We start from the raw sequence: 16,167 nt of genomic DNA on the forward strand, positions 1-16,167 counted from the left end.
AAATTTTAATATTTCTTCTATATACATTGAGAACAACATTAGATAATGTTTTTGCTTCAAGTTCCACTTTCCTTCAAGAGTTGAAGGAAAGTCTGTTTATTCATAATTTTGTTCTTTATTCCTTCCTGGTTTTCTAAGATTTTTTACCATTCCTTACTGTTTTAGAAACTTCCTTTAGCCTTTTTTTTTAATGTACATCTGCCAATGACAAATTCCCTCACTTTTTCTGTCTACAGAATTCTTCATTTCTTATTCATTCCTGAACCATAATTTTGTCAGATATAGAATTTGGGATTGACAGTTCTTTTCTTTCAGCATTTAGATCATGGCCTCTGTGAATTTCTGGTGAGAGATGTGCTATTACTAGAATTGTTTTTTCCCTATAGATGATCTGCCATTTCTTCATTGCTGTGTTCAAGATTTTTCTTTCTCTTTAGTTATCAAAAGTTTGATTGTGTCTTGGCATGGATTTCTTTGGGTTATCCTGTTTCGGGTTTACTCAGTTTGTTTGTTTATTTATTTATTTATAGCAATAAATAAAATATCCTTACTCAGCTTTTTGGATGTGCAGATTCATGTCTGTTGACAAATTTGGGAAATTTTCTACCATTATTTCTTTGAATAATTTCCTAGCTCCACTTTCTCTTTTGTATCCTTCTGGGAGCCTAATAATAGGAATGTTAGTTGTTTTGTCATAGTCTCAGAGGTCCCTGAGCTTCCTTTTTTTGTTTGTTTTGTTTTGTTTTGTTTTTTATTTCTTTTCAGTGTAACAGTATTCATTGTTTTTGCACCACACACAGTGCTCCATGCAATATGTGCCCTCCTTAATACCCACCACCTGGCTCCCCCAACCTCCCACCCCCCCGCCCTTCAAAACCCTCAGGTTGTTTTTCAGAGTCCATAGTCTCTCATGGTTCACCTCCCCTTCCAATTTCCCTCAACTCCCTTCTCCTCTCCATCTCCCCTTGTCCTCCACGCTATTTGTTATGCTCCACAAATAAGTGAAACCATATGATAATTGACTCTCTCTGCTTGACTTATTTCACTCAGCATCATCTCTTCCAGTCCCGTCCATGTTGCTACAAAAGTTGGGTATTCATCCTTTCTGATGGAGGCATAATACTCCATAGTGTATATGGACCACATCTTCCTTATCCATTCGTCCGTTGAAGGGCATATTGGTTATTTCCACAGTTTGGCGACCGTGCCATTGTTGCTATAAACATTGGGGTACAGATGGCCCTTCTTTTCACTCCATCTGTATCTTTGGGGTAAATACCCAGTAGTGCAATTGCATGGTCATAGGGAAGCTCTATTTTTAATTTCTTAAGGAATCTCCACAGTGTTCTCCAAAGTGGCTGCACCAACTTGCATTCCCACCAACAGTGTAAAAGGGTTCCCCTTTCTCCACATCCTCTCCAACACATGTTGTTTCCTGTCTTGCTAATTTTGCCATTCTAACTGGTGTAAGGTGGTATCTCAATGTGGTTTTAATTTGAATCTCCCTAATGGCTAGTGATGATGAACATTTCCCCCACCCCCATTCCTGATTGTATTGCTCAGATTGTGTAATTTCTGCCATTCTATCTTCAAGATCACGGATTCTCTCTTCTGTCATCTTTATCCTATTGAGCCCATCCAATCAGGTTTTTAATTATTTCATTTTTCAGTTCTAGTATATGTATTTGATCCTTCTGTATATCTGCTATTTCTTTGCTGAAACTTCTTATTTTTTAATTTGTTTCAAGCACAGTGGTAATTGTTCATTAAGACATTTTTGTAATGCCTGCTTTATAATCTTTGTCAGAAAATTCCACTATCTGTCTCATCTCAGTATATCTGTTGATTGTCTTTTCTCTTTCAAGTTGAGATTTTTTGGTTCTTGGTATGATAAGTGATTTCCAGGTATATCTTGGACATTTTGAGTATTATAAAACTCTGGATCTTATTTAAATTCTTCTGTTTTAGCATGCTTCCTCTCACATAACACTGGTTGGAATAGGTAAGTTTTACCTCATTTCCGATTCATCTTCCTTTGACACCCAACTAGGGGAGAAGAGCTTTGTTACTGCTGGATGGAGGTGGAATTTTAGGCTCTGTATTAAGCTTCCTCTGATACCAGTGTGGCCAGGAGAACCTTGTTACTTCTCCCTTTGAGGCCTCCACAGACATCATGGGGTAGTGGCCTCATTACTGTTGGCAGTGGGGATAGCCCTGACTTTGCACTAGGTCTCCTCTGACACCACCCTAAGTGAGAAATGTAGGCCTCATTTCTACAGGGTTATAGTCTATGCTCTCCAGCTGGTCACCATAGGAAAGAAAGAGAAGGGTTTCATTATCACCTGGCAGAAATCAAAGTTTAGTTTCCAACTCAGCCTTCTCTGGTGGAGGAGGGGACCTTCTTACAGCCTGGTAGGGATAGAAGTCTAGGCTCCCCACTTTGCCTTTGCTGATGAGGGTTAGGATAGGGCCACAGTTTTTCTGTGTATGGTTGGAGTAGAGCAGGTAGTACCTAAAAGCTTTTGTCCTCCAGGGGCACCTAGGTGGCTCAGTTGTTAAGCATCTGCCTTCGGTTCAGGTCATGATCCCAGTGTCCTGGGATCAGGCTCCCTACGCAGTGGGAAACCTAATTCTCCTTCTCCCACTCCCCCTGCTTGTGTTCCCTCTCTCTCTCTCTCTCTCTGTCAAATAAATAAATAAAATCTTTAAAAGTATATATAAATAAAAAACAAAAGGTTTTTTTGTCCTTCATAGGTTGCCCCACTTTAGTTTCTTTGACTAGAGAAAGAAAGGTTTTCACGGGGTTACTTTTTCATCCATATCTGTTGGCAGGTTGCTAGATTAACATTTTTATAAGCTCTATGTTCAGGATAAATAGAGCAAAAAAGTAAATTCAGGGAGCTTATTGTTTTATCATTCCTTGAGTCCTCAGGTTCCTAGGTCCCCTGGCTTCTTCTGTCTACTTTTCAGTGTTTTTTATATTTATTTCTAAAGTCCAGTATTTTTTAAATTAATTAATTATTATCTTTTAAATTTAGTTTGGGTAAAAAAAATAAGTAATTCTATTCTATCTTGGTCCAGAGCATAGACATCATTTTGAACCCTGCTTTTGCTTTCCAGTACACAAGCTAGCACTGTTTGCCTGCTATGACAGCTATGATCTCTATGTCTTCATCTACATTGCTGATGGAATCAAGGCCAATACTGATTCCATGGGTACAACTGTAAATACTCCTATAATTTTAATTTTGTGATTTGACAGATCTTATGTTTAATGTGCACTCCTATAAGTTTCAAATTGGTTTTTGAAATTACATGTTATTCTGTATATTTTGCAGTCTAGATCCATACAGTGGTATATTATTCATTTCTAAGAATTTTTTCAACTTTTCATGTTTTTTCTCTCTCACATATACACTACATTTTTTTTTCTTTCATTGACTTTACTTCCCTTAATCCATGACTGACTTCATCATTGTCCTTTCCCAACATTTACCTCTGGGTCAGTCAATTCAGCATTGTTCAATTGCTACATTAAACTCTTTCACCCAGCTGACCTTCCTCCACACTCCTAGCAAACACTCAAGATTAGACTTAACTCATTGTGTTTCTTTGTCCATTCTGAGACCCTGATTGTTCCTGGAGGAAGACATGGGACAATATAGATAGTTCCCATTACAAAATTCTACAGAAAATTCAAGTTGATCTTGTGAATAAAATATTAAAATAAAACCAATTTAATAAAAGACACACATGAAAATATACCCATAGTCTTCATTATTTGCAGATTCTGTGCCTATGAATTCACATATTTACTAAAATTTGTTTGTAAATCTCAAATCAATTATCAAGGCACTTTTGTGTTCATTCATGAACCTAAGCAGAGTGGCAAAAAATTTGAGTCACCCAATGTGCATGTTCCCACCTGAGGTCAAAAAGGAGATGCGCTGCCTTCTTGTTTCAGCTCTCATACCATAAATTTGTGTCTCTTTTTTGGTCTATTTAGTGCCACATTTTCCTCATTTTTGTGCTTTTTGTTGGTAACTTCACTGTTTAAAATAGTCCCCAAGTGTAGTGCTGAAGTAAGGTACAAGAAGACTATGATATGCCATATGGAGAAAATTTGTGTGTTAGGTAAGCGACATACAGACATGAGTTACAGTGCTGTTGGCTATGAGTTCCACATTAATGAATTAATAATAGATCCTAATGTGTCTTTAAGTGAAACATACATAAAATACGGTTATGTGTTGATCATTTGATGAAGATAGGACCAGAAGCTCATGGAAATCAAACCCTTTATTTCCCCCTGGCGCAATGATTCAGTATTCACTAATTCAGGGTTTATGGCAACTTCATAAAAAAGAACTGCTATGGATAGCAAGAATGAATTATATTTTATTTGGCTTCTTGATAGTCATAGAATCATAGTTTAGATATTCTAGATCTTCTCTTGCCTTAATCTCTGGTCTTACTTGCCTCTAACATTACCAAAACATATGATTTTGCATTTGTGATCATCATTTATGATTTTTATTCAAATATCTCAGCTTCTATTTATGGTTACTTCCTTCCTAAAAGTCTGAAAGGAAGAGCTGTATGACTCTTTCGTATTCTAAATTATTTATTACAGAAAGTTTCTAATGTATGTATAAGTAAAGAGAGTTATATAATGAACCCCAATGTGCTCATCACCTAGCTTCAACAATTATCAACTCATGGCCAATTTTACTTCATCCCTATATATCTTTTTTTTTTTAAGATTTTATTTATTTATTTGACAAACAGAGATCACAAGTAGGCAGAGAGGCAGGCAGAGAGAGTGGGGGAAGCAGGCTCCCCGCCGAGCAGAGAGCCCAATGTGGGGCTCGATTCCAGGACCCTGAGATCATGACCTGAGCCAAAGGCAGAGGCTTTAACCCACTGAGCCACCCAGGCGTCCCTCATCCATATATATCTTAACACAATCTTCTCATCTCTTCCTTCTCCACCCTATTTTTTCAGATCTATTTTGAAGTAAATCCCAGATGTCATATAATTTCATCTGTAAATATGCTCTCTACTCTACAATGCCTCTTCCATGGTGGTATTTGATGTGAATGTTCCTTTTCCTTATAAATTTGGGGAATTAAAGAGAAAGAACAAAGTTTCATTTTGTGATTATAAAACCCTGCTTTCCTGCTTCTGAAAACCAATTTTTTCCTATCTCTGGCACCAGGTTTTTTCCCCCCATTGTAGGTCCAGTGTTCACAATTTTTGACACTTGACCGGTTCCATATACTTTAAAATCTCAAAATTCATCAATAACATCATATGCAAAAATCTTTACTTGGATCTCCTTCTCAGTGACATTTGGCTACCTTCTCTTTCTTAAAATAGTTTCTTCTTTGGGTTCTATAATCCTGAAATGTGCTGATTTTCCCTCCTCTTTCTCCTACAACTCATTTCTGGTTCTTTATCCTGGTTTCTCTTTCTCTCTCCCTGTTTAAGACTTACTATCCATTAAGATAAAGGTCTTGGGTGAAATTTTTCTCTCTTCTCTATCTACTCACTGAAAGAAACTATCTTTTCTCTGAACTCAGTTGTCCCTTTAATGACTTCCAAACCTACATAATCAGAATTAAACTCTTGCCCAATTCAGTCTCACATTTCCACCTACTCCAAAAACATTTTAATTTATAAGGTTTAAGTTTTTAGTATAAGATTAAAACTTGTATATGTGCCATCTCAAACTCAACAGGCATTATGAAACGTTATAGGCATACTTTGAAGATACTGTGGGTTCCATTCCAGACTACCACAATGAAATGAGTCAAATTTTTTTTTGTTTCTCAGTGCATATAAAAGTTATTTTTACACTTGACTGTACTCTGTTAGGTATGCAATAACATTATGTATAAAATAACCAATGCATATACTGTAATTTAAAAATACTTTATTGCTAAAAGTTGCTAATCATCATCTGAGCTTTCAGTGAGCTGTAATTTTTTTCCTGCTAGAGAATATTGCCTCAGTATTGATGGCTTCTGACTGATCACAGTGGTGGTTGCTGAAGGTTGGGAGGCTGAGTCAATTTCTCAAAATAAGACAATAAAGAAGTTTGCCACATAGACTTTTCCTTACGGATGATTTCTCTATAACATGCAATGCTGTTTGATAGCATTTTATCCACCATAGAACTTCTTTCAAATTGGAATCAATCATCTCAAACTCTGCCACTGCTTTACCAACTAAATTTATATTCTAAGTCCTTTGTTATAATTTCAACAATCTTCACAATGTCTTCACTGGGAGTCGATTCCATATCAAGAAACCACTTTCTTTGTTCATCCATAAGAGGCAATTCCTTGTCCATTAAAGTTATATGGTGAGATTGCAGTAATTCAGTCCCATCTTCAGGCTCCACTTCTAATTCTAGTTCTTTTGTTATTTTTTTAAATTTTTATTTAGTTTTTTAAATTTCTTTTCAGTGTTTCAGAATTCATTGTTTATGCACCACACCCAGTGCTCCATGCAATACTTGCCCTCCATAATCCCTACCACCAGGCTCACCCAGCCTCCTACCCCCCACCAAAACCCTCAGTTTGTTTCTCAGAGTCCACAGTTTCTCATGCTTTGTCTTCCCCTCCAATTTCCCCCAACTCACTTCTCTTCTCCATCTCCCCATGTCCTCCTTGTTATTCCTTATGCTCCACAAATAAGCAAAACCATATGATAATTGACTCTCTCTGCTTGACTTATTTCACTCAGCATCATCTCTTCCAGTCCCGTCCATGTTGATACAACAGTTGGGTATGCATCCTTTCTGATGGAGGCATCATACTCCATAGCGTATATGGACCATATCTTCTTTATCCAGTTTTCTGTTGAAGGGCATCTTGGTTCTTTCCACAGTTTGGCGACTGTGGCCATTTGTACCACATTTGCCATGATTTCATCCACTCAAGTCTCAAACCCTAAATTTATCCATAAGGATTGAAATCAACTTCTTCCAAATTCCATTTAATGTTGATATTTTGACCTCTTCCCATTACTCATAAATGTTCTTAAAGGCATCTAGAATGGTGCTTTCTTTGCTGAAGATTTTCAGTTTACTTTAAAGGAATCACTACATATGGCAGGTATAGCCTTACAAAATGTATTTCTTAAATAATAAGAATTGAAAGTCAAAATTATTCCTTGGCCCATATGTTAGCAGACATGAAAACAACATTAATCTTGTAGTACATCTCTATCAGAGCTCTTGGGGAGCCAGATGTACTGCCAATGAGCAGTAATATTTTGAAAGAAATCCTTTTTTCTGAGCAGTGATTCTCAACAGTCGGCTTAAAATATTTTGTAAAGCATGTCGTAAACAGATGTGCAATCATTCAGGCCTTGCTCTATTTCTATAACAAAGGAAGAGTAGTTGTATCATAATTCTTAAGATCCTAGGATTTTTCAGAATGGTATGTGAGCCTTAGCTTCAGCTTAAAGTCACCAGCTGCATAAGCTCCTAACTAGAGAGTCAGCCTGTACTTCAAGCTTTGAAGCCAGACATTGACTTATCTTCTTTAGCTATGAAAGTCTTAGATAGGATCTTTTTCCAGTAGAAGGCTGTTTCACCTACATTGAAAATCTGTTTTGGGGCACCTGTGTGGCTCAGTTGGTTAAGTGTTTGGGTGGCTCAGTTGGTTAAGCATCTGCCTTCGGCTCAGGTCATGAACCCAGAGTCCTTGGATCAGCATCCATCTCCCTGCTCAGCACGGAGTTGCTTTTCCCTCTCCTTCTGCGGCTTCCCCTGCATGTGCTGTCTCAGACTTTTTCTCTGTCAAATAAATAAATATAATCTTAAAAAAAAATAGAAAATCTATTGTTTAGTGAAGCCATCTTCATGAATTATCTTAGCTACATCTTCTAGTGCAGCTTCTACATCGGCAGCTGCCTTGTCACCTTGCACTTTGATGTTATGCTGACAACTCCATTCCTTAAACCTCATGAGCCAATCTCTGCCAGCACTGACCATTCCTTCTGCAGCTTCCTGAGCTCCTGCAGCCTTGACAGAACTGAAGAGAGTTAGAGCCTTTCTCTGGATTAGGTTTTGGCTTAACATAATGTGGTGACTTGTTTCTTCTATCCAGACCACTGAAACTCCATTACCAGCAATAAGTCTGTTTTGTTTTCTTATCATCCCTGTGTTCACGGGAGTAGCTGTTTTCATTTCCTTCAAGAACTTTTCCTTTGCATTCATAACTTGGCTGTTTGATGCAAGAGGCTTCACTTTCAGCTTGTCTCAGCTCTTGACATACTTCCTCACTAAGCTTAATCGTTTCTAGCTCCTGGTTAGACTGAGACACACACAACTTTCCTTTCACTTGAATATTTAGAGGCCCCTGTAGGGTTATTAATTGGCCTAATTTCAATATTATTGTTCTTTGGGGAACAGGGAGGCCTGAAGAGAGGGAGAGAGATGGGGGAATAGCTCACTGGTAGAGCAATCAGAATACACACATTTATTAAGTTTCCCCTCTTATATGGGGCACAGTTCATAGCACCCCCAAACAATTATAATAGTAACATCGAAGATCACTGATCACAGATCACCATAGTAAATATAATAATGAAAAAGTTAGAAATATTATGAGAATTGTCAAACTGTGACACAGAGACACAAAATGGAAAAACAGCACTGGTAGAGTTGCTTGACAAAGGATTGCCACAAACCTTCTATTTGTAAAAAAAAAAAAAAAAAACCAAAAAAAACCACAGTGTCTGTAAAGCATAATAAAATGAGGTATGTCTGTATCTGTTTTTCCATTTTCAAGTTTCTCCTTTGTTACTGGGTTTCCTTATTGCTGAAGTCTTCTTTTACTTTCTTCCCATCTAATCGATTAAGTCTTTGGAGATATTTTTCCCTTTTACCATGTCTCCCAAATGTATCTCTGCCCCCATTCTTTTTGTTTAACACCCTCGTCTATTCCTTCATTACTTCATATTGTAACCACTAAACTGACTTCCTGGTTTGGCTTCTAGTTTCAAAGTTTCTCTTATGATATGTAATCCTGATTAAACTTCCTGTTTCGCACTAAACCACTCACTGAAAAGAACAGGATTTATGGAAAAAAAGGGCCAGAGACAGACCAACAGATGCCTCAAAGGCTATGCAACTTTTTACCCAGAGAATTAACAACAGCAGCAGAATTGTGTCTTGAAAAATAACTTGGATAGTGTGGGCAGGCAGAATGCCCAGGGTGACTGGTTACTTACTTGGGATTTGTTCAAAACGCAGAGAAATGACAGAATGGATGGACCAGCTTGCTGGGGCCAAGGCAGTGCACATGAGAGGGTAGCCCTGAGTAGAGGAGAAAGTGTAACCTGCCAGGATCCATGAAGGGAGTGAAGCTGTGGTGTGTTTCTCTGGCAGGGGGAGTCCAGGGCACAGGTACTTTTAAAATATTTTATTAAAGTAGAGCCCCAAGGCTCCCTCCTCAGGCATAAGTCTGTTCCTCCCTCTATCCCTCCCCAGCTTGTGCAGTCTCTCATTCACTCTCTCAAATAAATAAATACATTCTTTAAAAAAAAAAAAAAAAGTAGAGCCCCCAAGGACCTCTGCTTGTGCAACAGCTCAATTGAGAGCTTTTTCCTCTTCTGAAGATGATAATTCTATTCTCATTACCCTGGCTTCCCTACCTAACACAAAACACATATAAACCATCACAATCTCTATCTTACACTGATTTAACTCTTCCGTTCACTAATCATGTGTAAGCTAACTAGTTTTACTAGGACAATCTTTGCCTATTTGATACTTGTCAGTAGATATCACCTGATACAATTTGTAAGGCTGTTAAGTACACTGCTATCTTTTTTCTTTGATTACTTATTTCTCAGACTCTTTTGTACCTTTCTCTTAGATAGCTTTAAATATTGTGATCTCTGGAATCTTCTATTTCCTCATCTTAATCAGTGCTTTCATATAGGCTTGGGTTTCAATTACCAAAATGATTTATTTGTACGTACCTGAGTGCACGTATTTACTATCTTTTGACATGTAAGGGTATAGGTAAACACTTACTGTTAACGGATTTAAAAATTACAGACACATTATTACAAATTCAGTTACTGTTAGTATTAGCTAATATTTTTACATGAACAAAAGTAAATGCACAGGGAAGTTAACACAATGCAGGTCAAGAAATCTGGACTTCTGAGTTAGATCGCTGTGGATTCAAATTCATTTCTGCCCCTGAATAGCATGTGCCATCAGGCAAATTACTTAATTTCTATGAGTTTTGGTTTCCTTATTGTTAAAATGGAGAAAATGAAACCTCACTTCACATTTTGTTACCAGAATTACACGAGTTAATGAGATAATATGTAATTAATTAAGAGCTCCATAGAGTGCTGAACACTTAGTGGGTGGTCAATATTAGAGACCATGGGATTTTGAGGAAAAATCAGCTTGTACCTAGTTTTTATGACCTGTTTAAGAAACAGGCCTCTAGAGTTCACAATGCATAGACAATTGGAATTTCTGATTTTAAACATGTCTTTACTAAGTTCTGCTTTAGGCCAGGCTCTATGCTAAGCACCTGATACTTATCGTCTTACTTAATCTTCAAAATTATCACCGGAGGTAGGTATTATTAGGAGCATTCAATATAAATTAAAGGTCTTAGCTACCTGGAAGAACCAGACTTGAGATTTCAACCCAGATGTCTGACTCTAGTGTCTGTGCTTTTATCAGTAATAGACTCTTCACCCTTCTTTGGGGAGCTATGTCATAGTGATAAGGGATATGAGGAATTATCTTCTCAGATATACCAGAGAAGAATACTGTTCTCCAAAGAGATGATGCCTTTAATCTCAGTGTGCTGACCCCTGAATGTAAGCCAATACCCTAGGTAGTGGACCTTCTCCCTTATATGAATTACTGACACGGAGTTATGGCTTCTGCATTTGAGCGCACTGAAAACTTTTGGAAACTGCCCCTTTCATTAAACTCAAGTCAGAAAAATAAAGAATACTGCTGTAATCAACTGAACTATTAATGACTAATCTCTCCCTTCTCCTGTAGGGTGACTCCGGAGGACCCCTGGTTAGTGCAGATGCCAGAGATATTTGGTATCTTGCTGGAATAGTGAGCTGGGGCGATGAATGTGCCCAACCTAATAAGCCCGGTATTTACACTAGAGTGCCTGCTTTCCGGGACTGGATCCGTTCCAAAACTTGTATCTAAGAGAGAAAACCCTAGTAGAATGGAACACATGGTTTGTGTATGGACCATTCTCAGAGAGACAGAATCCCAAAAGAAGTCTTGCAGATCACCCGGATTGGACCCATCTAACTAAACTGTCTGCTTGATGCGTGTGTTTCTTTCCTAGCTCTGCTTCACCCTGAGCATCCTGCTCTGCAGATGTGTTCTGTCCCAATTGGCATTCACTTGTTTTCTAGAAGTTTTGTCATCAAAATTTTGGCTCATTGACATAAATTTCTTATGCATATATACAACTTGAAGTGATTCCTTCTTTCATTTCCCCAGAGTCTCTCATCTTAATAAATCTCCACTTTCAAGGGGCAGAACAGAGTGGAAGGAAATGTAAAAAGGAAAGAACTACATATGTTTATGCACAAAGAAGTATTAAGAGTTTTTTCCCCCTTAATGGTATGAGGAAAATGATCACATTTGTTACAACAGGTCAAGCAAACAGACCCCAAAACACCAAATACGTAATGTTGAAAAAAGAGTGGGAATTAAGGAAAGGCACAGAAACCAAGATACAGTTTTATTTTCATTTCTAGCTAACAAGTACAGAGATAAGTGTAGGGATGATTCTGTTTTCCTGTGGCCTACAATAATTATACAAACTCTATATAATGTATTTGTTCTAAGTTAAAGCAAATAATATTTATTTAATATTTCACTGTTGAGGATATCAATATATAATAATAATATCATCCATTTGGTTGATATTATGATAGTTCAGGAAGAAGGGGAAGATGGGAAAATACTACTATTCAATGTATTTCAAATTCTTTTAAGATCTGAGGTTTTGAAAATTCATTTGAAAACAACCACTATACCTTATGTGTTAAGATTTGTTGTTGTTGTTGTTGTTGTTGAATAGAAGAGAATGACACGAGAATCAGTCCAGAATATTGAAGGAAATAGGATTATCACCAAGTGCTTCTGTATTTGTGTTTTAAAGTTTTTTTCAAATACAAAGCCTTGAAGGAAATAAGGTCCAGGTGTTAGGGTGTAGATACAGTCATGCAAATGGAGGCCAGAACTCCATTTTGAGATGATGGCACGCCTTTGCCCGCTGCTGAATTTCCAGCCCAGGATTGGACCACTGACCTCTTGGACTTCTCTGGACTGAGATGGGAAGATATCGTAGGAATTTATCCTGGAAGCTGGCACCCTGCTATGTCCAGTATAGCACTGAATTACTAATTGCTTGCAGACAAAACTGAAGAGTAAAAGCCAAATATCAACCACTTTCATAATTTTAGTTTTGGTAAATAACTACTGAGCAGTTAGAGACACAGCATGCAGATGATCTAGGCCATTATGAAGTTAGTTACAACTCATGCCATTATCTATGCTATGTTAACATGGTGAGATTACACTAAATTTTTCCATTACCCTTGCCTCTTCATATACAGCTACTCATCCAAGTTCTGTATTGGACCATAATCACTTTGAAAACCAACATTAGTAGGAAAAATTTGACTTTGACTCACCCAAATAATATTGGCATATGAAAGGGTCAGATTTAGGTGCTTGGCTAAAATAAAATGAAAACTGACATGAATTGACAGTGTGAAATATTTTGCATAAATTTTTTTGTTTCATTTAATAGATGTTTTGAAAAAACAAAATTGATGCAAGTGGTGAATTTTAAACAAAAATTTAAATACATTTCAAACAAAATCACTCTCAGTGTTCCATTCCAAATGGATTCCCCTGTTTTAGTACATTCTGCAATTGGGCCTCTAGGTGGCACCTACAAGCTGTAGAAAGATCTAAGGAAACCGATGTCTGGATTTTGAAGTAATAAAAACCGTAGTAGAAATTCTGTATTAAGTTCTTATAAAAAAATAAGCAAACAAAATACAATTTATCTTTCTGAAGTGACTTAAAAATGAATAAGTATAAATGTACATAATGATTAATATTTTCCAGATTTCTGGGGGTGAGTTTACAAACTAAAAATTTATAATAGGTAATTGAGTAATTTCTTCTGCAAACTTGAAGAGACTTAAATTAAGGAGAAATTTTAGAAGTTTAATTTGACAATGACATCATAGTACTCAGAGAAATATTTTTGATACTTTCTTTTAAAAAAATTTGAGAAACAGAGGTTGGGTCACAGTGAAAATATGGGTAACAGTTCAAACTTAATGTGCACAGAGAAATAGATAATACAGTATATCATGTTTTTAAAATAATTTCTTTTGAAGATAACATGTAAAGAGCTTCAACATTCTTGAACATGTCTATTTTAACTCATTGGAGAAAGCTAAGAAGTCATGACTGGAATAATATTTATTAATTGTGTAAGAGGTAGGGAGTTCCTTCTATATCTTTAATCCCTCCTCCCACAGTACTTAGTAAAGTGGTCTGTATGTAACAGGCTTTCAATAAGTATTGATTTATTTTTCTATTATGCAGAAAACAGCTTTATTGTTGTTTACTCGTTGATTTTTAGAAGTAATCCAGATTTTATATTAACTTTGTGACTTAAGCCACCTAATTGAACACTCTAAGCCTTAATATACCCACTTATGAGACAGGGATAATGATATTTACCTTAAACGATTGATTGTAGGGATTAAAATCAGATATTGCTGGAAAGTGCTTAGCACACTTCTTAGAATATAGTAGGTGCTCAAGAAATGGTATCTATTATAACTATTGTAATTAAACTGCAATCTTGTTTTAAGCAATTGGTACTTGATCATAATAGTTTGAATAAATATTTTTGAAATGAAGAGATAATTAGACTAACAGAATGAGCTGGTTTCTTGTTTAATGATGACTATTCCTTGAAGTTTCCTTGACTCCCTCAAGTGGATATAACATCCTTTTTTCTGAAATTCCTTACCATCTAAAAAAAACAAACAACAACAAAAAAAAAACTGTAAAAATTTTTTTCAGAAAATCATAGGTTTACATACAGTTGTAAAATATAATCCAGAGAGGTTCTGTGTATACTTTACCTAGTTTCTCACAATGATAAACATCTTGCTTAGCTATAGTATAATACCACAACCAGGAAGTTGACATTGAGATCATCCTTCAATCCATCAATCTTATTCAGATTTCACTGGTTTTAAAAACATACAATTATATGTGTATGTATATATTTAATTCTATATAATTTTATCATGCATGGATTTGTGTAACTACCACCACGGACAAGATATAGCATAGTTTGATCTCAAGCTACCCACAGCCACCGGGCTTCCTCCCTATACCTGTCCTCAGTCTCTAACACCTGGTACCACTAATCTGTTTTGTATCTTTATAAATTTGTCTATTCACGAATGGTATATAAATGGAAACATACAATATGAAAGCTTTAGAGGTTAGCTTTTTCACTCAACATAATTCCATTGACATCAATTCATGTGTGTCAGTGGTTCCTTCTTTTATTGCTGAGTAGTATTCCATGGTAGGGACATACCACAATTTGCTTAACCATTCACTCATTGAAGGGCATTTGAATTGTGTACAATTTTTTACTATCATGATTAAAGCTACTATAACATTTGTGTGTCAGTGGTATAGGATTTTTTGTGAACATTCATTCCTCTGGGATTAATAGCTGAGAGTGCATTATCATTTGATAAGCACATGTTTAATTTTTTAAGAAACTGCCAAATTCTTTGCAGGTGGCTTCTTACCATTTTTTTTAATCTCTCTGTACATATATTCGCTTTCCACGGCTTTTAGATATGTGTGAATAGATCTGATTTCAACAACTAGCCAGTCCCCTGTAGGGACCATGACTGATTCACTTTTATAAACTTCAGAGTTCATAGGAAAGTATATTATTTATGGCACATACTCAATAAAGATTTATTAAATAAAGAATGATGGTAGTAATAAAAATAAGCAAACATAGCAATGCATGAGAAATTTTTAAAAAGGAATTACTTTGTACAGAAAAAAATAATAATATTGCCTTCCTGAGTGTATTATGCTATAAGTTTTATAATTCTGGGCTTTACCACAGTACCTCCAAGTATCTCGTAATGCTTGATAAATAATCTTGCTCCCCACACTTTCCCACAGGGTACACAATCAAATACAGAATAAAAGGTATGGATTATATGATGATCCTATCCTTGTGCCTGTTTATTTCTTAATACATAATGTCCTTAATGGTTTTCTGACACATCTGTATCGATTTCTACACTGTATGTGTGGAATGGATTCCAGTATAAGGAAATACTTCATACATATTGTTGGTCTCAATTTTAATAATCATGACTACAATTTTTTTGTCCTAATAAAGTTTTTAGTGTACAACTCTCAGGGTGGAGTGGAAGACAGAGACCTGTGACATGCAAGTAGGAGATTTTCCTTAGTCGACACTGATCCATTAATCAATACCACTTTGGCACAGCTGTACCCAGCTTAGGTAAATACCACAGCCCATCCCCACACATACTTTTGACTCATGGACTTCTCTCTTGCTTCACCGCCATATGACACTTGCTTTTTACCACAACCCTGATAAAATCCAAATCTCCACCTACTCTCTTCCTATACCATGCCATTGAACATGTTTAGAGAAAAATACAAAACCACACTGACAGGTCTAACTTCAAATTCAGGATCACAAGCCTCCAGTAGACTCTTGGTGCTTCCCCAACATCATGTGACCCTTCGCTGCTCACCCTCCTGTTCTCTTAGATGTCTATTTCACATTTTTTCCTCTCCTCAGTTCCCGTGATGCCTCCTTCTCCATCCCCGTTCTCCATGGATGATCTCGCTTCTCACCTCCTCCACTGAAAACTGAAGCTCTCTGAAGAAACCCTTCACCACCTCTATTCCCATGTCAGCAGCTGCTCCTGACAGTTGGCCTTCCTACCTGTTGCCCCAGGGGATCTGATTGAAAGCCAATCCCTCCACCTATATACCAGCTCCCATCTTCTCTCACCTACTTAAGTAATTTG

General features: G+C 36.7%; 1 protein-coding gene across 1 annotated transcript in view; it reads left to right on the top strand.

Annotated features, from left to right (window-relative positions):
* Positions 1–11,481, top strand: part of LOC116871491 (transmembrane protease serine 11E-like) — a 45,343-nt gene extending 33,862 nt beyond the window's left edge. Inside the window, exon 10 of the mRNA XM_032864238.1 lies at positions 11,057–11,481. Within this exon, the coding sequence (XP_032720129.1) occupies positions 11,057–11,218 (162 nt within the window). The 3' untranslated portion in view covers positions 11,219–11,481. The remainder of the gene's footprint in view (positions 1–11,056) is intronic.
* Positions 11,482–16,167: the final 4,686 nt, after the last annotated feature.

This window comes from Lontra canadensis, unplaced genomic scaffold (genome assembly GCF_010015895.1).
Source record: "Lontra canadensis isolate GAN:19392208 unplaced genomic scaffold, GSC_riverotter_1.0 scaffold1, whole genome shotgun sequence".
NCBI lineage: Eukaryota > Metazoa > Chordata > Mammalia > Carnivora > Mustelidae > Lontra > Lontra canadensis.